Below are 23392 nucleotides of genomic sequence, written 5' to 3'. Positions count from 1 at the left end.
GTACCTTATTGATTGTAATCCGCCATTCACTGCATCCACCGCATTCATTGTCCCCTCGGCCTGTCAAACACTGTTGTCCACCGTCACCTTCTGCACCGTGACCAGCGTTTCTCTGCGACTCTTCATCACTAGTCATTACTCGGCACGAACTCCTCGTGACCAGTGTCGTTGGATTGCAGTGCGATCAGCCCACTTACGAGCAGACTCCACATTCGGTATCACGACCAACTTGAGGTGTTGTAATCCTGTTGTCGTTCTCTTGCCATCCCACTATTCTAGTCTTTCCAGTGCAACAACCACGCCAAAGACATTACAATACGTCGTCGTGGTGCATGTAAGAGTCGTCACGGACAGAACGCCCACCCCCACGACCAATTCTAGCCTTGCCGCCGATCGAAACTTTTGAAGCGAGATTATACCGGACACACAGGCCTTGTTGGCTACATCCTACACTGAAGATGTCGTTGGAAAACGAGGCAGGCAGGGCTGTCCCCGACATTGAACAAGCAGCAGAACACATTGAGCAGACACCTGGAGATGGCAGCTCCGATGGCGAGGGCGGGGAGCGAACAGCAAGAGAAAGGCTGAAGAAAACATCCATTGCCGGACTTGTTCAGTCTTCGGAGGCAAGGGCTGGCACCACGAATGAATCCGTCAACGCCGAGTCTGTCCCAGCAACTCACCGTGAGGACACTTCTCGCGGACGACCTTCTAAGAAGAGATCATTCGAAGACCTACAGACTGAAGACGCTAGAGCGGGACTGGAAAACGGTGGCCCACCCGTGCCCAAGAAGGGTCTACACAAGAGAATGAGATCCAGAGAAGTCTCTGGCAGTGATGATGTTGCAGAAATCGAGAAACTAGAAGACATCGCCAGCCCTGTCCGGGAGGAAACCGACGCAGAAGCAAAACAGTCTCCCAGCGGACCTGGAGTGTTGGTTGATGCGACAGAAAAAGGGGACGAACCCAAGACTACCGAGACAGACGCCCAGGACGTGACGGCCAAACCAGAGACTGGCGCTGTCGATGCCGCAGCTGAGAAGCCCAAGAACTCCTCGTCAACGGAGAAACCACAGCCACAGGCGAAAATCCCACCCTCATCTGCCTTTGCCAATACTTCTACTGCGTCACCCTTCAGCAATGTCAAATCGCCCTCAAAGGAGACTGCCACCGTTTCTTCACCTGAAAAATCCACCTCTACGTCGGCTTTTGCTTCATCTGGCTTGTCGGCATTCGCCTCTTCGGAGAAGTCACCATTCGGAGCGGTAGGCTCTACTGCCAAAGTCTCAGGGGGGTTTGGTGGATCAGCAGGCCCCAGCGGCTTTGGATCGTCCTCTAGTGGCTTTGGGTCTGCCTCGCCTTTTGCGACCAAGCCTGCTTCGGGATTTGGGTCAGGTGGTGTCTTTGGAGGCGTATTTGGAGTGGCCAAACCTTTTGGCAGTAGTGGACTCTCGTCTTTTGCAGGTCCAGCGGGGTCAGCCAGCTCCTTTGGAAAAGCCAAACCCATTGGCACGGCAAACAACGACGATGAGGAAGGGAGCGACAACGGCGAAGACAATGACGAGAAGCCGGAAACAGAGGAGGATGTTCAGCAAGACCCTCGATTCAAACAGCAAGAACGTCGTAAGTAATGATCATGAGAAGTTCAAGACAGAGACTGACCCTTTTGCTAGTGGAAACGGGCGAGGAAGACGAGCAGACCATCTTCCAGTGCCGAGCCAAGTTGTATCACTTCGACAAGGAGTGGAAGGAACGTGGCGCCGGAGTTTTCAAGATCAACATCCGTTACGAGAGCAAAACAATCGGCGAAGATGCCGAGGGTGAAGCAGAGAAGACCGCAGGAGAAGAGGAGGAGGAGGAAGAAGACGACGTCGAGGCTGGTGGACAGCCCGAGTTTTCGACGGTCGAACGGAAAGCTCGCCTGATCATGCGGACGGATGGCGTTCATAAGGTTGTTCTCAACACGCCCGTTTTCAAGAATATGAAAGTTGGCACTGGTGATGGCAAGGAACCGAATGGGAAGACGATGCTCATCGCCGGACTAGATGAAGGAAAGCCTTCACTTTTCCAGATCAAGGTAAGCAAGTGCTTGAAAGGTGTGCTGGGGTTTCTCACTAACACACCGTGATCACAGGTTGGAAAAGAAGATGCTGTGAGGGAGATGTATCACAAGATTCGTGAACTGCAGGAAGACTTGTAGACATGATGCCAGTCTCGTCTTTTCATTGATGCAGCTACAGTGCGGGCCAAGGTATCGAAGTCAGCTTCAGAGGGAGGACGGCAGGATAGTGGTCGCTACTGTGCGATCATGTTTCGCAAGCCTTGCCACGATTTTTCTTGTCGCCAGCACATACATCCTATGAAGTCAGGAGACTAGATGGAGCGATGCGCAATGGGACTAATGGCGGTTAAGAAAGGTTGGTGATATTGTCTTGGGCAGCAGACGTTGGCCACCACAATAAAAGAATGAGGCAGACGTTGAAGTTGTCGGAAGTCATGATGCAACTCGAATTCTTGATTTACTTTGCACCGACTAGAATCAGTCGATTGCTGTTCTAAGATGTCATACAATGATTGGCATGAATGCAATTCTGATCTATAATATTACAGTTCCAGTAGATCACACAACTGCAATATCAGTGTTGAAATTTGCTGCTGAATACCGATTGCAGCCTTGCCCCCCGGAGGCTGCGATCCTTCGGGCCAATGACATCACGCAAGGCTGGGCGCAATTGCCCGGACCAAGACGTCGTCGACTCGACCTTGTATACCTTGTACCCACGTAAACATATAATGATATGACAGCTCGTTCTCTTCTAATGTCACAAACAGACAGCTAGCAAGGTGATCTCGTCAGAGTTCTATCTCGGTGCCATGCATCATCCTACGGTGAGATATCTGCACGGACACAAACACGCCACTACTATTCGCTAGAGGGAACATCGCCGCCGTGCATCATAGATGCCTACCTAGTTACGATACATCATGATATCTGCAGATGCACTGGCAGTATGCAAGACCTACTTGCTGTTTTAATACTAAGCCACCAGACCTAACCAGGTATCTATGTCACTCGAGGACTCCAGCTCGACCTTACCAATCTTCAAGCCGTCACTGACCTGTCGAAATACTGTATACTCGTCTAATGTCAAGAGGGGCAGTCGTGGGTTCACAGGCCCCTCTTTCTCTTGTTGACTAGCCGGCTAGCCCTAGCCCATCGGAATCCCAGACTCATTTATACTCGACTACATTCTTCAGAGGAGAGTGTCACAATACACAGAACAAAATAAAGCAAACCCCGCTTTTCACTTTTCAATTCCGTTCGGTGCAAGAGCATCAACACAGAAAGAGTCCGCGTCAGTATAAAATGCCATCCTCCGAGGCAGAGGCAGAGGCCGCCGAGCGCCTCGAGGCAGAACTTTCCCTTCTTCAGGCAATGTATCCTGGAGCCATGGGTTACGATCCCAAGAGTCGCGAGGTGCATTACACATCCACGTTAACATCAACATCTGCATACACTTTGGCCACTACGGCTACAGCTCCATCTTCGAGCGCCCCAACCCTGACTCTACGTCTGCCGGACACCTATCCCATCAAAGGGGTTCCAGAGGTAATAGCGGCGCGGGACGGGGCAAAGCACGACATCCGGAACAGGACGAAGAGGGCTTTGGAGTCTGGTAGTATTTCTGCCGAAGAAAGCGGCGGTGGAGAAGTCATCGATCAGATCATCGAAGTTTTCGAGTCTGTCGCTGCTGCTGCTTCTGCTTCTGCTGTACCTGACGGCGACGGAGACGGTGGCCGAGAGGGTACACGTTCAGAGTCCAAGACGAGCACAAGCATCACCGATGACGGTCTCGGGATCGATGTCCCCGTTGCAGACACCACTTCAGAGATCCGCGACCCTCAGCCTGATATCAGACCACTCACCAAAACAGTCATAATCTGGCTCCATCACCTGCTGGCTTTGTCGAAGCGGAAACTTGCGGTGAACCCCACAGTTCAGACCGGCCCACCGTCATTGTCATTGTCATCTTCAGCCTCTGGAATCTCCGGCCTCACGAAACCAGGATATCCTGGAATAATGATCTTTTCGGGTCCTAGAGATCTTGTCGACGCGCACGTGGCGCAGCTCAAGAGGCTAAATTGGCAGGCGTTTCAGGTGAGGTATGATTCGGATGATGATATTGTCAAAGCTTCTGGCGCTGGTCAAAATCGGAGTGGGAACCCCGATCCTATTCCTGGTCGAAACGATAACGACAAGCAGAAACAAAAACACAAGCAAAAACAATCTCTTACCCAGAACCAGAAACAGTCGAAAAGACAGTCCGGCGAAAAAGAAACGCCGACTAGACAAAAAGATGGCCGGGAAGAAGAAGTAGCTGGATCAAGATCAGGCTCGGGTTCGGAATGGCATTTCTCCCATGGCCAAGGCAAGATCGTCGAAGTCGAAACCATGGCCGAAGTCGTCAAGGCGATTGTGGATGACGACAAGAAAGAGATTTTTCTGCGCGCCGTTGGCGTCAAGTGATGATAGCCCAAAACACACACCACTTCCTTGAGGGTCCGGAACTCCGAGTGCCTTTTCAAGGTCGTGGACTGCTTGAGTAAGGTATCCTTCGCTGCGCCAGAAGCGACCTTGCTACTGTACGGTAGATCCGGCACATCGATCCACCTATATCAAGCATAGGACTACTACTACAGTATTACTATGTACAGTAGCGTACATTTACATGTACCAGCAAAGTATATCCAATCCAGTTCAGTATGGCGGTATATTTAGTTCCGTCTTCTCTACAAACTATCCTCTCTCCACCGCGACCTCACCCTCTGCCAACCCTCACGCTCGCCCAGACCACCACGCTTTTCCAACCCCAGGCCTCGCTCAATCCATTCCTGACTACCCATCTCGCTGAGCCGGCTGAGCGCACGGGCGAAAGCGAAACGCTCCTCATCACCACTAAACAAGCTACTCTGCTTGAGCATGCTCATGCTCATGCCCAGGTCGTCCATGAGATTGCGCATAACATCATCCACGTCGGCGCCTTCGCCGTCGGTATCTGCGGCACGGGCATGGTCGACTACCTTCTTGTCACTTCTGTCAGCATTGTCGCTTTTGCTTTTGTTGCTGCTGCTACTACTGTCAGCCACTTTATCCTTGACACCCTGCAACGACTCCTCCAACTCGGCCTTTGACATGAACAGCTGGGACAAGGGAACGGCGGTGGTCAGGACCAATTTAGCATGGGACTCATAGACGGCGTCGATGAAAGTAATAAAACGACGGGCCCAGTCTCGCTCGCGGTGCGTCATGGCAGGCACGTCGGTGACGACAAAGGCGTCGAAATGTCGCATCATCTCAATGTAGTCGGCGGCACCCGTGGCGCGACCGATGAGGTCGTGGAAAGTAAATTTGGCGCAGCGGCCTGACACCAGGGGAATCTGCACCTCTCGTCCCCACACTGTAATGGTGGCCGGGTGAGGCGGGTCGTGTTCGGGATCACCGAGAAAGTGAAACCATTTGTTGGCGTGGGTTTCGGTCGCCCGGTCCAGCGGGTGGTGGTAGACGCCCGAGGGCGGACGCGGCAGTTTGCGGTAGTCGGTCGACGAGTCGAGGTTAATGACTTTCAGCTGCTTTTTGAGGAGGTTGATGCACGGAATAAACGATTGTCGCTGGATCCCGTTTTTATATAAATCGTCCGGGTGTCGGTTTGACGTGGTCACCAGCACCACGCCGTGCGACATCAGAGCCTCCAACAGCCGCCGGAGGATCATGGCGTCCGCCACATCGGTGCATTGGAACTCGTCGAAGCAGAGCACGGTCGCAGTCTCGGCAATGTCGGCCGCCACAAAGGGAACCGCGTCGAACTCGTTGCCGTACTGCGTCCGCACCTTGTGCAGTCGTTTGTGCACGTCTTGCATGAAGTTGTGGAAGTGGATTCGTGTCTTGGCCGTGATGTTGGGCGGCAGTGTGTCGTAGAACAAGTCCATCAGCATCGTCTTGCCGGATCCCACGTCCCCGTACATGTACAGTCCTTTGGGGAGCTCGGGAGGGATTTCGTTGATCACTTTCTTCTTCTTTTTCCCAGAGCCGAATAAGGATCCCAGAAGGGACTTTTTCGGTGGGTGCAGGTCGTTGATGTCCGGGTGGATCACTTTGGGCGGCTTGTAGTCTCGGAGTGTTTCGTGGAGATCTTGTAGATGTTCCACCAGGCCTGTATCGCGTTAGCTATCAGCTCTTGCCGCCCGGCTATGGACGACAGTGGGGTGTGCGATGAGGGAGGTGGTGAAAAACACCGAGTCCTATGCTAGTGAGAGAGGACATGACAGCGCAGCAGGATTAAGACCGACCGCAAAGTATATGGCCGTGCCATAGCTGGCCACCGCTCGGCCTTTTTAATAGCAAAGTTGCACGGGGGTCAGTGACTGCTCACCTCTTTGATGCTGGTCGTCCCTCAATCTTCCAGTCTGAACCCGTTCATCATACTCCTCCAATGGACCACGAGTGGCCGTGGCCACATCGCTCACGGTCGCAAAGTGCCGTTTTTGTCTTCGGCGGGCTTGACCTCGAATTTGAGCTGGGATTGGAATCGCTGTCGCAGCCACATTGGGCGTGCGGTGGTCCAAGTCGATGCCAACACCACTGTTTCTGCTCGTAGTACCAAATCCAGCTGCAGCCCCTGCTAGTGTCTCTCCCTTTTTTGATGCTGGTCCATCCCGTCCAGCTAATAGACTGCTTGATCCTCCTGGGAGCCCAAACTGTGACCTCTGAGCGTGTGTGCTGTAGTGGGACTGCCGCCGACTCCCATTATTGATATTGCGAGGATGAGAGGAGGAGAAAGATCTCGTCCAGGTCTTTTCCGTACAGCAGCAATTGGATCCTGGTAGACTCCGTGCTTGGGCCTGGGTGTGATGTGCGCGTCTTGTCTGTCGTCGCAAAGGCGGGCGAAGAGCAGCGTGACTGGGAGATTCGCAACAAGCCTCGGCAACAACTGCTCTGAGGTAAGTCTGGAGGGCACCGTGGACGGGAGCGGCAGTGGGCGTACTCGATCGCAGAGCAGTAGCTTTCATTGTGCTTGGGGTGTGCTACGTGAAGTGGTCTGGACAAGGCGCACACCGCGCCAGAAACAGTCGGCCGTCACAAGACACTGAAGAAAGAGGCTGCGACGACAAGCTAGACAAGAAGCACCAGGCCCAGGACCGAACGCCCAGAAAAGGAGGGAGGAAGTGATCGCACTGGAATCTGGATCCCGACAAAGCAACAAAGCTGACCGCGGTTGATCTGATCTGCGCAGAGACGTGAGATGTGAGGTGGATGTGGGTGTGAAGCGAGCGATGCTGCAATGGCATCACAGGCTCTCTCTCGCTTTCGCTCTCCGAGTCTCCAACCAACAAACCATTCGCCTCGGAACCAAAGCCGCGATTCTTCGCCGGGTTTCGGTCTCTTTGGCCGTTGGTGATTGGATGCCTCGTGCCATCCCATCGAGAAGTTCCGTCGGCAATTCATTTCATCCCGACGACACTATCTACACCGTACACTGTACTTCAGGGTTAAGTTACCTACTAGTAGGTATGTATCACCTGTGTGTATGAGATCAGCCCTTGCTTACGGTGGGCAGAAACAAAGATCTTGCATGAATCAAGAGCTCGTGCTGCATTTTTCTCAGTCCAACTACAGCCACCGTCGATTAACTTTTCTCATGAGAGCACTGGAACCATTCGAATGAACAGGTGCATAGCTCTGCTGGTTTCCTGCTGTACGGCAATTGAACCACGGTAATAGTCGTAGCTCCAGCCAAAAACCAATCGATAGCAAGTCGGAGCACTGACTCATGCCTGCCTTCCACTGTCCTCACACCATACCATTCCAGCCAAAAGCAAAGCAGACTCCTTTCCAAAAGGAGAAAAATGAGTAGCAAGGAAACGCACCCTCCAACGATGTTGACTCCAAGAACCAGCAAGTGGCAAGTCTGTCTTCCGCTCTGCTGTCGTCCAAAGAAGCAAAGCCCATGAAGTCTGCTGTCGTAGTAGTAGCAAAACGAATTCCATCCTAATGAATCCCAGCAATAGCCATCGTAGAGCGCCAAACTGAATGTCGCCGCATAAACACCGTAAACACATAGCTCATAATGACTCCAGCCAGCCAGCCCTTTGTTGACGATTGTATCATCTCTCTCTCACTCTCTCCGCGCCGGGCCACGCAGCACATCTTGTCTTGCCCATCAAATCAAGCTGGACTGTGATGATGGTTGACATACAAGGTCAACTTGGGATTTCTCTGCAATGCCACATCCAAATTGTCATCGTTCTGCAGGTCGAGAAGGCTATTTGTCGCTTCATCCTTGTACTGAATCACGATATTCTCGCCGACCTTCAATCGGTCCATCAGCTTCTCTTTCAACTGTGAGAACAAGATGTCCTGCGGCACTCGGATGGCAATGATGTCGTCCTGGTAAAAAACCTTGATCTTCATCATGGCACTCGAGTTGCCGGCCTTGAGGCTGGACGACGTCGACGCTTGCGTCAGATTACTGGCCTGCGAATGAAGATAAGGTGGTCCACCCAGGCCCAGACCCTGCATCTGCGATCGTTGTTGCGACGTTCGTGCTCCTTGAGGCCCTGGAGGTGGCATTCCACCATAGCCCGCACCCGCTCCAACACCTCCTGGCTGCTGCTGCGGCGGTTGTTGTGGGTTGGACGATGTTCGAGAAGCCGGCTGCTGCTGAAACGATTGCTGAGAACCCCCTGATAGTCGATAATCCTCTCCCAAGGCGTTCGGGTCGATTTCAAAGTCCTGCCCCGGCCGTGGCTTGAACAGGTTTCGGACCAGCATGCTCTTGGAGATGTGAGGTGGCATGGTCAGTATCTTTTTGATGTACTCGTCGAGGTTCTGGCGACGTCCATTCGAAATGGCATCCGTGACATGGGCCACCGGTCCCGGCATGAATGGCAAGGTGCGAGGCTTGCCCTTGTTGCCGGCCTCTTCGGGAAACATTTCCAACAGCGCAATCTGGAAGTCGTAGAAGTCGGCGTAATACCGTGACAACTCCCACCACCGACCATCTTCCATCTGGCATTCGATGATGTACCAATACATGTCGTTGTCGAAGCAATATCTCGGGACCGACGCGCTAATGGGCGCCAGGGGGATTTGTGATTGTTGTGATGTTCGCGAATCTGCCCGTTGCATATCCTGTTGTTCACAATTAAAGTCAGCACTCATCGACCGCAAGACTCTCCTGGCTGCCATGCCACTTACATAGTTGTTGCTGGAAAGTGAATGTTGCGAACTGCCGTTCTGCAAACTCATCCGCGCCATATCCGCCGAAATTTGTGCTTGAGGGCTGTCGAACTTGCCCAGGCTAATGCTGCTGTTCTTGTACTCGGCCGCAAACTTCTTCCACTCCTCCACTCGTGGCACCCCGGCTTTCCGTACGGCTTCGAGGGGATCGGGCACCGACTGCATCGTGGTGGTGTCCTTGATATCGACAAAAGAAACTGGGATCAATCCAGGACCTCCTAGCCGTCCTATCGGCTTTGCGACGAACCATTCAGAAGTGGATTGAGCCACAACGATGATTGCTTCTCCGGCTTTTGCATCCAGCTCATCGGCCCTTTCGGCATTGAAATCGTATTGCACCACCCCATACACCATGGCCCCGGGATTCCGTGCCGTCATACTGGGTCCTCTCTGATGCGTAGAAGGTCGGGTGGTGGCGGCAGACTCGGACCGCATGTGGCCAGAGTTGGTTGAGCCTTTCTCGGAGAAGCCGGAATCATGACCGTCTAGCTTTTCGCCCGGCGATGACAGTGAATTCCCACTTTGTCGCTGCTGCTTACCCACCACTTCGAAAAATGCGACCGGCACTAGACCTCTTGCTGATGGAATGAGCGGGTTGCACGCCTCATACCACTCGGTGTCATCTTCGCGACTCAGCACGTGAAAAAAGTCCCCTTTGTGGAACGCCAGCTCTTGTCCATTGCCGTTCTGAGGCTGGTAGTCGTAGAGGGCCTTGATGACCTTTTTCGGTGGGAGGGCTTGTATCGTCTTTGGTGTAATCGAGAGGCTTGGGCCATGCTTGGACTCCTTGTCGCCTTTCAGAGATCGGCGGATGGCCTAGATAGATCGGAGACGTAAGTAACAGAGCCAGAGTCTCTAGAATGTGGCGCGAAGATGAATGCGACCGTGACTGCGAGTGAATGCGAACATGCAGAGACAAGAATAGACATACCTTCATTGTCGCATTTGATGGCCCCGCAGTGGCCTGAGAGAAGGAACCTTTTCAACGACGAAGGCTTTTTGAGTCGGTTCTAGATTAGATGGGGCGCATATGCAGTCGGTCGCAGGATGAAACGAGACTTCGTGATAGCTTGGGCGGCGTGGTCTGGTCAAGTCCGAAAGAGAACCAGGTTGGCAAGGGGTGTGGCCTGTTTCGAGTGTGCGACAAAGGTCGAGATGGATGTCCAGGGCCAGGGTGTGCCTAGGGGCGTCCGTCTCGGTTGATGGAGGAGGGATCGAATGCGGACAATGCGGACAAAGCGCGTGGTCAAGGATCTGGGGTCAAAGGCGGCGGAAGAAAGAGTCCAAGTTGTACGTGAGTGGGAGTAATGCCAGTGGTAGGAGAGGCACAAAGCAAAGACCGGGACAAGGGCCCGAGGTTTGACAGGCGAGAGACAAAGAGATCGACTGGACTCAGCGCTCGGGCTCTCGACCTCAGCCGTGCACAGCTCAGCCTGGGTTCAGCTGCGAGTGACGGAAATGTGAGAGAGATGGATTTGATGGTGTTGTTGTCTTTAGGTACTGTATGTCTGATGTTCTTGAATTGTCGTAGTGTCGTGATGCTTCTCATGGATTATCTCCACTACTTGTACCTCAGCTGTTGAAGCCTTTTTGTCTGTATACCGTGGGCTTCATTCTAACCACGAGCCTATCCGCATCTACTGCTAGATTACCGTATCATATGGAAACTATGTCCAACCTATCCATCTCTGGTCGAATCTTTTTCTCAAATAGACTCCCAGTCTCACCTCACCCAAGCGTCTCCCTTTGTTTACCACAATTTGGCTGTGGCAGCCGCAACCAGCTGAGCTGTAACAAGCCGAGCCACCGAAGAGGATGCTAGCTTCTTCTCCTCCAGCTGAAAAATGATGTGCCAACAAGTGAGCAGCCCAGATGCCCACAACGTGGACATGGATAGTCCTCATGTCCCGCCATTCTCCGGCCTCGTCTTGCTGTAGATGTGGACCTGACACACGGCCTTGACACCTGCCACGGCCCTTGCGCTCATGGATTTTACTGCCGGTTGTATGCACGGTCTAGCTGACAGCCAGCCAGCTTAATAGTCTGGAGGGTGACCCGACCGGATTCTTCATGGCTTACTTGCATGGACCTCACTCTTCATCGCCGTCTATCTTGGTCAGGCTGAATAAAAGACCACCGCAAGCCAACAACCAACCGCTGTCAATTGGCAAAAACATCATTGTCCTTTGATACGGGCTGAGAATGCTGGAAGGAGAGCCAGATTTTGGATTGGCACAGACTTTCTCCTGAGATCTATGGTCCATCATGCATAAATAAAAGCTCGTGCCTTACACTGAGGCAGCTTCGTAGCCTTGCATCCCAGCTCGTCGATGTCCATCTCCTGGATATTTGGACTTGGACCTGTACATAGCAAGGTCACTTGCCCAGCACCTCCTTACTAGGAGTGCACCGAGTTCGAACCTGGTCTTGCCATTCCGCCATGCTCTTATAGCCGTGGGACATGCAACTGCGCGTCTCCATTTTCCAAATTCCGGTGCAACAGCCGAAGATAGCACAGTTAGTCGGCCGCTGCTGAGGTAAAGAAACACTGTCCAAAACGCTGCAATGACTTGCTGAAAACAGTACAAAAATGAAGCAGGGAGACTGGGCCATTCAAATCTGACCCTTGATGTCGACCTGCCCGAATGCTCGGTTTTTGGCGATCTGGAAAATCGATCCCACCTTGCCGGTCAGGAAGCGAACATCCCCGTCACGTTCTTCCAACAACTGTGGCGATGATTCTTCTGGAACATGATCTAGGATGAACTGGCAGGCCTCTTCATCCGATTCGAACCCAAGTTCTTCGGTCACAAAACGCAACCGTACATCAGGTTTGTAACTGTTCAAGGTCAGCATTTGACATGGGGATTGACAGATCGAGGAAACTTACGCTTTGCACAAACAGGCCAACGCTGCGAGTCGCTCGCGTTCTACAAACATATCCATCAAGTACGCACCCATGTCCGGGACAGTAAGATATAGCTTGAAGAACTTGTGATAATTTCCTAGTGCAAGGGCAGAGCGTACCTCCAGAGCATGTTTGATGGCCGGTTCTTTCTTGTCTGCGGGGGTTAGATCAGAGAGCACGTCATTCATGTCAGTCTGGTTGCAGGTGTGGATGAAATAGAGGATACGGTATGCCTTGAACTCCACAGGGTGACCGCCAAGATTCTGTTTGTACAACTCCCGAAGTTGAGTCTGGCACTGGTTATACTCACCCAGGTCACCCTTTTCCAGTGCGATTCGTGCATGATATTCATAAACGCTCGTGGTGAATTCATTTTTGATGTGTTGCACGGTCAGATCTTGCCGCAGTGACTTAAACTGGTCGCAGATGTAGGCGTAGTTGCCGTCACTGCGCCACTTCTTCTTGAGTAGTTCCAGCGTCTTGCGCAAAACCTCCAGAGGCCGAACATCATCAGGATTTGGTGCAGAAGTCAATCGGAAGTAGTTTTTCTCAAGCTTTTGTGACCGACCCACGATCGGCCCAGTCATTTTCGCATCTGGTGAGGCTCCGCGAGATGATTCTTGTGTACGTGGAGAGTTTGATCCGGCACGCGAGTCCTCAAACCGTCGTCTGCGGGATTCCAAACTTGCGTTTGTTTTACTTACGGAGGTGCTCATGTCGAGCTTGGGCCGCTTGTCAGAAGAAGAAAATGAAATCCGGTCTGCAAGCGGTTGCGCGTTGGCTCTCCATGGTGGTACCGCAGTGCCCTCAACGCTATCTTTAGACATTTCGGTAGACTTGCGCTTACGTGGAGCGTCAGGATGTGGCGGATTTGTGGCCGGAGTTGGAGCTGCAACAGGTACAAACGGAACATAGGATGGAGGGGGAACAGGGGCAAGAACAGCACGATTTCGTTCCTCCAGGATTATCTGCTGCGGTAGCGGGACCTCTTTCCAGTTGATTGTGTCTAGTGTTCCGCTTTGTGTGGCCTCTGTGATTATATCCCTGAGCTTGGCTTCAACCTCCGCTTTGCTGATTCCAGGAACGGCGGCAGCCTGGGCAAATGATCGGTTGACATAGTCACGAACTTCTGGAGACCAATTCATTTTCTTTTTCGCAGGTGGGGCTGATGAGGCAGGTCCCGCGACAGTGTTTGTTGAAGGTGAAGGTGAAGGCATGTACTGCGGAGGCGGGTAGTAGTTCGGCGGTGGAGGAAGAGGCGCAGTTGCACTGAAGGCTTGACGAGCTGGAACTTGAATGTAAGCATTCTGGGTCGTCTGGTACGGAGGCTGTGCCTGCCATGATGGCAGGCCATGAGCTGACGAGTTTGAGTACATTATTGTGAGTCGCAAAAGAAGACGCAGATGAGAGAAGACGACGCAGGAAATACGGTCTGGAGCCTGGTGGAAGTCAAGAGTGGCCGTCACTCACGTGGGTGAACAAGAAGACTCGATTTGGAAAAGCTGCGCCAAGGATACCTCGATAGAGGGTCACGTGTGAATCTCACAGGCGAGGCTGAGTAAGGCTGAACAGGTTCAAATGATCACGTCTTTATTATGTTTCAGGCCGTGCACTTCACTAGGTATCTTCAATCTTCATGCTTTATTCTAGGTAGGATCACTCACATTGAAAATTTTCATGGCGCTATTCTCTCCGACACCTCAGATGATTCTGCCTTTGGAGTGTCAGACTGCTTCAAAAGTTCACCGTACATCAAATACACCACATCAACGGTGAAGCATTACTGCATTCACACCCAACAAACAGCCGTCATCGACATTACTTGTCATAGTACTCGATAAGAGGTTGTCATAGTTCACCAGCTGAGGCCCATCTGCAGAGAGCGACAAAGGATCCTCGGCTGTCCTGTCCTGCAGTCTGGCGCAAGATGATACTCGGCCTGAACAAAAGGCCGGATGTTCCTCAAAAAGCCAGAGTTGACTGCTGGCTGCCGCCCAACTCTCGCCCAAGATGAGACGCTACTCGTCGTTCAAGATGGCGTGGGCCTTTACGAAGGGTTAGCAATGATTGCCTGCTCAGTGGCCATCAGTCGCTCACGATGTGACTAGGAAATATAAAATCGCCTCGTGTCAGAAAGGCCATGCCTACTTGACTTCTCACAGAGCATGTTACGTTGATGATGTGGATCCACGGGCAAACTCCTGGGCTATAGAGCTCAAAGACGTCGAGCGACATGAACATCAGGTGTGTCTCGTTACTTCGAAAACGGATTCGGGCTAAATCGTGTCTGAAAGGCAGGATTCCTGAAATCATCGCCCAAGATAACGCTGCATCCCAAACCGCTGAAGCACGGCTTCGGCTCGATCAGGCCCGGCGTGCCTCAATCCCCAGCCTTTCAGAGGGTGGCGTCCGCATCTTCTCCAACGTCTCGCTCTACTAGTCCATTTCGACCGTCAGCGGTGTCCACTCCGGAGCCCACCGTTGTCGAGGGAACTTGGGTGTGTCCCATCTGTTCCTTTTCCAATCCTGTACCGTCAAACTTTGACCCTACAATTGTGACAGAAAGTTTTCCGGTGCCCCCATGCCTCGCCTGTGGCATAAAACCACCTTTTGCTACTGTGCTTAAAGCGGCCATTGCTGCTAATGTTCAACATGTTCCGGAGAGCTTGCCTTCATCTGGAGCGGCAGCCTCGAGCTTAGGCTCTATACATGGAACGAGTCATTCCCAGGACGATGGCAATACATCGGATACTATCCCTTGCCCTCGTTGTACGTTCCATAACTACCCAGGCATGCGGATATGCGAGATGTGTTCTGCGCCGCTTCCAATGCCGAGGCGTGCCCAGATAGCTGATTTCGAGAGCTCAGCGGCGCGATCTGGGTCTCCGGGGCCCGAAATTTCCGGGCTCACTCTGGAGGAAGAGCATGAGCCTCTCTGCGTGAAGTTCTCTTTCCGTAATGGTGGCGACAGAGTCTTCTATGAACGGCTGAAAAACGCCATGATCCAGCGGAAATGGCTCCTACAAAATGCGCCACCAGTTCCTAGAGCAGAGGTCGACCGCTCCCAGACGCCTTTCGACAGCCCCAAAGCTACCCCGGGGTCTGCGTCACGACCAGTATCTGTGGGAATCGCAGGGCTGGAGCAACGTGGCTTGCAGACCCGCAAGATCAACGAAACAGTCCTGGGCAATGCTTTCGAAGACCTGGAGGCTCTAATGGCGTCCGCCAAAGACGTGGTGGCTCTAGCCGAGCGCTTTGCGACAGAGTCGGGTTCAAGCATAGGTTTGTCTGGTTCAGCCTCTGACCCGGTGCTGTCCCAATCCGCCGCTGCATTAGGAATGGTCACTACAAAAGATCTGCTGGGAGACAGTTCCACTTCTCTCTACATTTCTGAACTGGCAAGGAACCTTGCCGAATATGCCACAGATGATCGGCGCGGGATTCTTCGGGGCCAAGGGGGAACCATGAGTCTCGTCGACCTCTGGGCAATGTTCAATAGAAGCCAAAACGGGGTGGAGTTGGTCAGCCCTTCCGACTTTCGCAAAGCCGCTGAAGCATGGGACAAGCTTGCGCTACCGATCAAGCTGCGGAGATTTAAGAGTGGACTTTTGGTTGTACAACGACGAGACGCGAGTGATGAGAAGACAATCAGCCAGATCAAAGAGTGGCTGGATTCCATGAGAACAGCAAAGGTCGACCAAGCGCCGCCCTGGGACTGGAGCGTCTTTGGTTTTGGAGTTACAGCACAACAGGCGGCCGCTCGTTTCGGGTGGAGTCTTGGGGTGGCTACGGAAGAGCTCGAGATGGCGGAGGAGAGAGGAGCGCTGTGTCGGGAAGAGGGTGTGGAAGGGCTGAAATTTTGGCTGAACTTCTTGATTGAAGATGAATAGAATGACTACCAGGAATAAGTAAAGTCATTCCCATTGGACTAGTTTTCGTGTTCTCTATAGCATCTCTGTCCACAGAGCCTTGTGCCGGCTCTGGGTCCCCCTTTACCACGCGGCCTGTGAGAAACTTGAACTTGGGTTCAACTCAGGGGCTCATGGTCCTCTCGGCGCACTTGCCACGTTGGGATTGAGGACTCCTGAACTTCAAGTTGAACACCATCGCCCGACGAAGAGCCCGGCCTGTTGTGACGACCAAGACTGTGTATATCTCCTCTAGTAATCCCACCGGTACAATGAAACTGTCCGACCCGAGTCATTCGTTATCATAGTACCAGCTGAAATATGGCTCGACTAGGGCGCGGGGGCTTCCTGGCCCTTGCGGTCATCTTCCACCTGGTCTATATCTATTCCATATTCGACATCTACTTTGTGAGCCCGATCGTCCATGGCATGAGACCGTACAAGGTCGAACAAGAGCGTGCGCCTTCAAAACGACTTGTACTCTTCGTCGGCGATGGACTCCGAGCGGACAAAGCGTTTCAATCATTCCCTGATCCCTCTCCGCCCGACCCAGCCAACGCCGACTTGACCCCTCGGCCCCTCGCTCCTTTTCTACGTTCACGGGTCCTCGAACATGGTACCTTTGGAGTGTCGCATACACGTGTGCCGACAGAATCGCGACCGGGCCATGTCGCTCTCATTGCCGGACTGTACGAAGACGTATCCGCCGTCACGACTGGCTGGAAACTCAATCCCGTGGACTTCGACAGCGTCTTCAACCGCAGTCGACATACGTGGAGTTGGGGCAGTCCCGACATTCTACCCATGTTCAAGGAAGGGGCGGTGTCAGGTCGCGTGGATGCTGATTCATATGGTGAAGAGTTTGAGGACTTCACGCAAGATGCGACACAGTTAGACACCTGGGTGTTCGATAGGGTCAAGGCACTGTTTCAATCGGCTAGCACAAATTCAACCCTGAATGCCATGCTTCGCGAGGATAAACTCGTCTTGTTCCTGCATCTTCTTGGCTTGGACACCAGTGGGCATGCTTACCGACCTTACTCCAAGGAGTACCTGCATAATATCAAGGTTGTGGATCAGGGTGTTGAAGAAATCACCCAGTTAATCGAGGACTTCTACGGAGATGGCGAGACATCCTACGTTTTCACCGCTGACCATGGAATGAGTGATTGGGGAAGCCACGGCGACGGCCATCCTGACAATACAAGGACACCTCTAATTGTATGGGGTGCTGGTGTTGCCCGACCGCAAGTCTATCCCGATTCAAAGGCGCCAGGCCATGAGGATGGCTTCTCCTCTGACTGGGGTCTTGACCACATCCAACGCCATGATGTGGACCAGGCGGACGTGGCCGCGCTGATGACCTACCTTGCCGGGTTGGAATTTCCCGTTAACTCAGTTGGGAAGCTACCCTTGTCATATCTTGCAGCTACTCTACCGGAGAAGGCGGCTGCAGCACTTGTCAACGTCAAGGAAGTCCTCGAGATGTATCATGTCAAAGAAGGAGAGAAGATGATGACCTCACTGCACTATCAGCCATATCCTCCTTTTTCAAAACCAAATGGCTCCGTTGCTGACAGGATCTCGGCCATTGAAAGTGCAATCCAGAGGGGTGACCATGAGCATGCCATCGCCTTGTCTGCTGATCTTTTCCATCATGCTCTCCAAGGTTTGAGGTACTTGCAGACATATGACTGGCTTTTCCTTCGAGCTCTCATCACAGTGGGATATCTCGGCTGGATTACTTTCGCTATCACCACGGTCCTTGACCTTCACGTGCTTCATGGAGCAGTGCCGGACGAGAGGACAACAGCGTCGACATTTGCGTTCACTTCTATCTTGGTTGTATTATACTCGTTTTTTGTTGTCGAAAAGTCTCCCCTTACATATTACGCATATGCCCTCTTCCCGGTCCTGTTCTGGGAGGAGGTTTTTGCTCGCAGGAAGGCTTTAATTTCTGGGTGTCGGGTACTGTTTGGTCATGTCCAGCGATTTTCCGATGGCTTGTCGCTTGGCTTCCAGGTTCTCTTCTTTTTGGGAGTTGTCGAAGCTTTGGTAAGTCCGATCACCTCGGTCAAATTTGCGAGAGAGGCTTTTTTTTCTAACTGTGCTCAGGTACAATCGTACTTTCATCGTAGCATTCTCACTGCTTGCTATATCTTGGGTGCATTTTACCCGTTGGTGTATGGGGCGGGATTTGTTAAACAGAACCAAGTCCTCATACTAGTCTGGATCGTTGGCTGTCTCTTGTTGAGCATATTTACCCTTCTCCCAGCGATTAAGGTCGAAGACGCCGACACCATCACCGCCGGAGGGCTTCTCATGTTCGGAGCTGGTCTCTTATATTTGTACTTTGAGGAAAACATTACTACGCGATCAAAGTCCACCACAACAAAAGACGCACGGCCCAATGTTCTCTCTCGCACCATCATGGGCTTGCAAGTCGGCATCATCCTACTCACCATTATTGTGACGCGGTCCAGTGTGGCCTCTATTCAAGCAAAGAAAGGTCTACCGCTAGGCAACCAAGTTGTTGGTTGGTTTGTGTTTGTGGCTTCGATGGTTCTCCCTTTCGTCCACCGCGTCGCCCCGAACAGACACTATCTCCACCGCCTGATAATCATATTCCTCACATTCTCACCCTGTTTCATCATCTTGACGATTTCCTACGAAGGGTTGTTTTATGTGGCATTCTGTTCGACCCTGCTCGCTTGGGTGCGTCTGGAACATGCCATCCAGCTACACGAGCACGACGCTGCTTCGGCTGCGCAGACACCACCATCGAAGAAATCTGAGGATTCGGCGGCGGCTACGGTGTCTACGGCCGGAGTCACAATCACATCGACCTCAGCAACCGGTCTGAACCTGCACCCAGAACAGACCTTCCGAACCCTGGCACTCCCGGATCTCCGGCGGGCCCTGTTTGTCCTGTTTTTCCTGCAGTCGGCTTTCTTCTCCACCGGAAACATCGCCTCAGTATCCAGTTTCAGTCTGGACGCGGTGTACCGGCTCATCCCGGTGTTTGACCCCTTTTCCCAAGGCGCTCTACTGCTGTTCAAACTCATGGTTCCTTTTGCCATCATCTCGGCCGCCCTGGGGATCCTCAACCGTCGACTGGGTCTCCAAAGCTCCGCGTTGTTCATGACCGTCATGGCCGTCAGTGATATCATGACGTTGAATTTCTTTTGGATGGTCAAAGACGAAGGGAGCTGGCTTGATATCGGCACGACTATATCCCACTTTGTCATTGGGAGCGTGCTCTGCGTGTTTGTCGCCGGCTTGGAGGGCGTTAGTCATGTTCTCATTAGCGGAGTGGATGTTGCCGATGTGGATGTCGGTGGAGATGGTCCTGTTACTGGTGCAGAGGGTTATGAGGACAGGGTAAAGAAAGCCGGAGGAGTCGATGTGGTCAACAAAGGCGCTGGTGCAGAACAAGCGCCGGACCTAAAGCCTGAGAAAGAGGCACAGGATATTGGCAATGGTCATGTCAATGGCAATATTCAGGGCAGGCACGGGCAGCACGATACGGAGAAGAGGCCCGTCATTGAATAGTGAAAACATGGATTGAGGGGTTTGAAGATAGATCCAGTAGGTGCCTAATTGCATGGTCGCATTTTCTTCAAGAACAACCCCTATTTACTACGAGTCGTGATCTTGTCTCTCCCCTCAGGCTCCAGTCTACTTTGATATTGACAGATACGGCGGGCTCAACTAGGGCGCATGATAAGAGGTGTACAACTTAGTGCGAATAGACAGGTGTACAGTAGGGAGGCTCAGCGGGTTGGTTTGATTTGAATTGGATTTCTCCTTTCAGACGCCGTGACTGCTCAAAAGCCACGGCAGGATGGGGTATGGGTATCTAAGCACGTTTGTGATGTCGATACTGGTATCCGAGGGTGTTTCCTCCGGGATTTTCTTCAACTCATAACACCAATAGTCACATAGCACCCCTCGTTGCCCTTTGGTTGCATGATTCCAAGGAACTGATCTTCCCTTTTTCCGGTTGATCTCCTTTCCATTGATGAATGGAAGGTCTCGATGAGACCGGGACATTGTTTTTTAGAGTCATTATGCCTTATGATCGGACCCGGCGCCCCTGTCTTGTAATCCCGTGGTGTTCTTAGAATGGTCATAGTCACGCTGGCGGGCACTGTTGCCCTCCGCGGCAAGATTGACATCCTTGACGGGTTCCTTGGACTCTGCGCCGGCAAGGGTGGCGTTGTGACCGGCCAGCGGACCGCGTGGGTGATCACCTTCCTGCTGCAGACGGCGGAACTCAACGTTGACGTCGTTGGGGTCGCTCAAACCACTACCGCCCGTGGCGCCCGCGCCCTCGGGGCCCGAGGTGTGTTTCTTGCTGGTGTGGTGGCCCTCATGGCGTAGTTCGGTCGACGTCTGCCCTTGGCCTGGGTGACCTAGGCCCTTGTGTACGTCTGCAGAAGTGGCGCCCGGAAGCGTGCTCAGTGCGTCTGTCTGCACGCCTTCCTTGCCGTGGCTGCGTAGCACGTCTGGGTTGTTGGCTTGGCCTGGAACCTCGCCTACTGGGTTCGGTTGGAAGGTTGACTCTTTGGGTGCTGAACCCGGTGGAAGCGTCTGTGCTGAAAATTCGGGCGCGTAGTCGGCCGGACTGGCTTTGACGCCCATTTGGTGCTGTTCCCAATGTTAGTATGAGGATGTCCGAAGAAGACTGCACATATGAGTCGAGGTAGTGGGCGTTCGACTTACTCCGCCAGTGTGGATGGGTTCGGAGCGTGGCTTCGAGGGATGGAATTCGCCCTGGGCGTTGGTCATCGAGTCGGCGTTGCGTGATGCCATGGTGTGTAGTTGTGTGGTTGTGGTAGTGCTACTGTAGTTTGTTTCGTAAAGGTAGGAAGATGTTTGTCGTCGGTTTCAGTCAGCTAAGTCAATGGAGGACTAGAAACAAGAGACAAAAGGGCAATGTGCGTGTCTAATATGCAGTGATGGATGTTTGCTCGTCAGTGACGGAGTCGTGTGCCAGTGTCGTAGTTGTAGTCGGCGTTGACGTCATGCTGGAGAATGCGTGATCTCATTGAAGTTTACAACGTACTGTGACATTATTGTCGACTGCCACTTTCTAGACTCTTCGCGCGCCATGGGATCTGATATACACAGTACTACTACAAGTATTGTGCCTACAATGTGGGTAGCCAAGTATGCGATGATAGTTCGGCGTTATCATTTGATATTGCAGGAAAGGCGTCCTAGGAGGGACTGAATAAGTCGAGCCTTACATGATTGACGTCACTCAGCCTCGTGCAGCGGCAGGCCACAAGGCTGTGCGTTATTACAATGTACAATGTACAGTCTGCAACTTGAACCCCTAATACTACACTCAGCTGGGGATATGAAGCTACAAAGTACAAAATCGTCCTAAGGATTCAACATAAGACCTCTTGGTCCTTGAGGGTATTCAAGTTGGAGGGGTGGCAGACCAGTCGCCTCAAAAGGTAGAGACGATCCTAGGTAGTAGACCAGTATTACTATCCAAGACTCGGACGTGACATCAGCCTCTTCTGCCCGATCACCACGATCACTGTTCCATAAGATCCAAAACAAACACCTCAGATCCCTTATCCTCTCTGTACCACTTACAATCCCAATCACGCCTAAAGAAACAACACTTCACCTCGCTCACCTGGATTCTGACTCCGAGTTGTCTCACTTAAACTCTATCAGCAACAATGCCCGAAGACGTCAAATCCAAAGGCGGCGCCACGATTGAAAAGGGCGATACTGTCAGAGCCCCCGTAAGTACAAAGGAGATCCTTTTACAAGTCACCCGAGGTTTCCATGACACTGCATGATTATTCTTATTTTGCGCCCGAGTTCACACACCACCCACTCGGATTATGGGTATTATAGTACCGAGGCGGCAAACACGAAGGTCAAGTCGAACAGATTGTGACCGACGAGAAACAAGCCCGCAATCTCGACGCCAAGGGCGCCAGCCACGCCCCGGCCGTGGTCTTCCATGACCAGAATAATAAAAAGGTCGCGCATAAGCCGGAGACGGTGACGGATGTGGATAAGGAGTGAAAATGGCCGAGAGAAGAACCACATCGTGGAAGTTTTGTCGTTACAACTACCTGTACCTCAATTAGTTGATAGTAATAAATAATAATACCTTCCCTGACCAAAGATCAGACCAGTCCGGTCGTCAAATTAAGCTCGGAATTGACGATATTATTAGCAACCATCCGGCACTGTATATTGAGAAGCTCGTTTTGGAATGTATGTATAAACCTATGTACTGTATGTATGTATGCCAGCGGTTCACATCGGTTGACAAGTTCAAAGACCCGTTCTCTCGCCGCTCGATGACTCCCTGCTCTGGGTTCTTCTGTGCACGGCTGCAGGTCATATCCGTTTCGCTGTATATGTATGTAATTAGGCCTGCATCGTCATCTGATGAAAAATCTGGATGCTGCCGTGACCGCTTGAGCCCCTATTTGACAACAGCAAGAAGAAACCCGTCATAGGTCTTCTCCGAGACAGTCTGGATGACCACGGCATCGACCCTGTCATTTTTCCCTATGGCCTCAATCAGCTTCCTTGAGCCGGCCACCCGGGCATCCTTTTGCGCCTCGGCCTCATCGGCAAGCTTGCCCCATCGAACAACATTGTCAGTGTAGATGCAGGTCCGTGGCTTAACCATTTGCAGAGCAAGGTCAAAATATGCCAAGTTGTTCTCTTTGTCGGCATCGATGAAGACAAAATCAAATGGTTCACGCTTGCCGGCCTTGACCTCATCCACGAGAGCCGGTAGAACCTCCAATCCCGGGCCGAGTAGGACGTCGACTTGATTGCTCAGGCCGGCATTGGCAATGTTCTCCTCGGCAACCTCTTTGTGCTTGGGATTGACCTCCACGCTAGTGACTCTGCCATCCGGGCCAGCGCCGGATGCCATCCAAATAGAAGCATAGCCTCCTAAGGTTCCAACCTCTAGGATGTTTTTGGCTCCTGCAATTTGGATTTGAATTGACAGCAGCTTCCCCTGGGCGGGATAGGAAGCAATGTCAGGGAGTCCTTTCTTCAAAGAGTTGTAGTAGGCAAACTCCAGAGCATCATGGTATTTGTTCCGTGAAGGTGCGAGTAAATGGGCCGAAGTGTAGGCGTCAACGGCTTTCCATTTGGGATTGTCCTCGCGACTGACGTGCCCTAGGAACTTGGTGGCCATGATGGGGAATGATTGAGAGTGCAGTCTATAGCGTGGGATCTCTCTTTGATGGACAGCTTGGCTATCTCTGAATGAAACAA

At 52.4% G+C, this 23392-nt stretch overlaps 10 protein-coding genes across 10 annotated transcripts; 5 read left to right on the top strand and 5 right to left on the bottom strand.

The window, feature by feature from the left end:
* The first annotated feature begins 21 nt into the window (after positions 1-21).
* HMPREF1120_01165 (uncharacterized protein) lies at positions 22-2662 on the top strand. The gene is made up of 3 exons (XM_009155177.1): positions 22-1623; positions 1674-2077; positions 2135-2662. The coding sequence occupies exons 1-3, from the start codon at positions 459-461 to the stop codon at positions 2198-2200; spliced, it is 1635 nt and encodes a 544-aa protein (XP_009153425.1). The 5' UTR covers positions 22-458; the 3' UTR covers positions 2201-2662.
* Positions 2663-2799: 137 nt separating this feature from the next.
* On the top strand, positions 2800-5860 carry HMPREF1120_01164 (uncharacterized protein). The gene has a single exon (XM_009155176.1). The coding sequence runs from the start codon at positions 3368-3370 to the stop codon at positions 4526-4528; it is 1161 nt and encodes a 386-aa protein (XP_009153424.1). The 5' UTR covers positions 2800-3367; the 3' UTR covers positions 4529-5860.
* On the bottom strand, positions 4792-6322 carry HMPREF1120_01163 (uncharacterized protein; the record flags this gene model as incomplete). The annotated part of the gene is made up of 2 exons (XM_009155175.1): positions 4792-6212; positions 6295-6322. 2 exons carry the CDS (start codon positions 6320-6322, stop codon positions 4792-4794), a joined length of 1449 nt encoding a protein of 482 aa, XP_009153423.1.
* A 1902-nt stretch (positions 6323-8224) lies between these two features.
* HMPREF1120_01162 (bud emergence protein 1) lies at positions 8225-10235 on the bottom strand (the record flags this gene model as incomplete). The annotated part of the gene is made up of 2 exons (XM_009155174.1): positions 8225-10114; positions 10230-10235. 2 exons carry the CDS (start codon positions 10233-10235, stop codon positions 8225-8227), a joined length of 1896 nt encoding a protein of 631 aa, XP_009153422.1.
* A 1676-nt stretch (positions 10236-11911) lies between these two features.
* On the bottom strand, positions 11912-13582 carry HMPREF1120_01161 (uncharacterized protein; the record flags this gene model as incomplete). Its single annotated transcript, XM_009155173.1, has 2 exons — positions 11912-12137; positions 12189-13582. 2 exons carry the CDS (start codon positions 13580-13582, stop codon positions 11912-11914), a joined length of 1620 nt encoding a protein of 539 aa, XP_009153421.1.
* Positions 13583-13816: 234 nt separating this feature from the next.
* HMPREF1120_01160 (uncharacterized protein) lies at positions 13817-16202 on the top strand. The gene is made up of 3 exons (XM_009155172.1): positions 13817-14262; positions 14315-14450; positions 14501-16202. The coding sequence occupies exons 1-3, from the start codon at positions 14162-14164 to the stop codon at positions 16094-16096; spliced, it is 1833 nt and encodes a 610-aa protein (XP_009153420.1). The 5' UTR covers positions 13817-14161; the 3' UTR covers positions 16097-16202.
* Positions 16203-16245: 43 nt separating this feature from the next.
* HMPREF1120_01159 (GPI ethanolamine phosphate transferase 1) lies at positions 16246-19894 on the top strand. The gene is made up of 2 exons (XM_009155171.1): positions 16246-18169; positions 18230-19894. The coding sequence occupies exons 1-2, from the start codon at positions 16436-16438 to the stop codon at positions 19664-19666; spliced, it is 3171 nt and encodes a 1056-aa protein (XP_009153419.1). The 5' UTR covers positions 16246-16435; the 3' UTR covers positions 19667-19894.
* Positions 19895-20182: 288 nt separating this feature from the next.
* On the bottom strand, positions 20183-20985 carry HMPREF1120_01158 (uncharacterized protein; the record flags this gene model as incomplete). Its single annotated transcript, XM_009155170.1, has 2 exons — positions 20840-20985; positions 20183-20764 (listed from the first exon to the last, which is right to left on the bottom strand). Exons 1-2 carry the CDS (start codon positions 20927-20929, stop codon positions 20183-20185), a joined length of 672 nt encoding a protein of 223 aa, XP_009153418.1. The 5' UTR covers positions 20930-20985.
* Positions 20986-21816: 831 nt separating this feature from the next.
* Positions 21817-22171, top strand: HMPREF1120_01157 (uncharacterized protein; the record flags this gene model as incomplete). The annotated part of the gene is made up of 2 exons (XM_009155169.1): positions 21817-21882; positions 21998-22171. 2 exons carry the CDS (start codon positions 21817-21819, stop codon positions 22169-22171), a joined length of 240 nt encoding a protein of 79 aa, XP_009153417.1.
* Positions 22172-22580: 409 nt separating this feature from the next.
* HMPREF1120_01156 (mdmC; O-methyltransferase) lies at positions 22581-23312 on the bottom strand (the record flags this gene model as incomplete). Its single annotated transcript, XM_009155168.1, has 1 exon — positions 22581-23312. One exon carries the CDS (start codon positions 23310-23312, stop codon positions 22581-22583), a length of 732 nt encoding a protein of 243 aa, XP_009153416.1.
* Positions 23313-23392: the final 80 nt, after the last annotated feature.

The sequence above is a fragment of the Exophiala dermatitidis genome, assembly GCF_000230625.1.
Source record: "Exophiala dermatitidis NIH/UT8656 unplaced genomic scaffold supercont1.1, whole genome shotgun sequence".
NCBI lineage: Eukaryota > Fungi > Ascomycota > Eurotiomycetes > Chaetothyriales > Herpotrichiellaceae > Exophiala > Exophiala dermatitidis.
The sequence above is the reverse complement of the archived record's forward strand: the minus strand, read 5'-3'. Positions and strand labels throughout refer to the sequence as shown.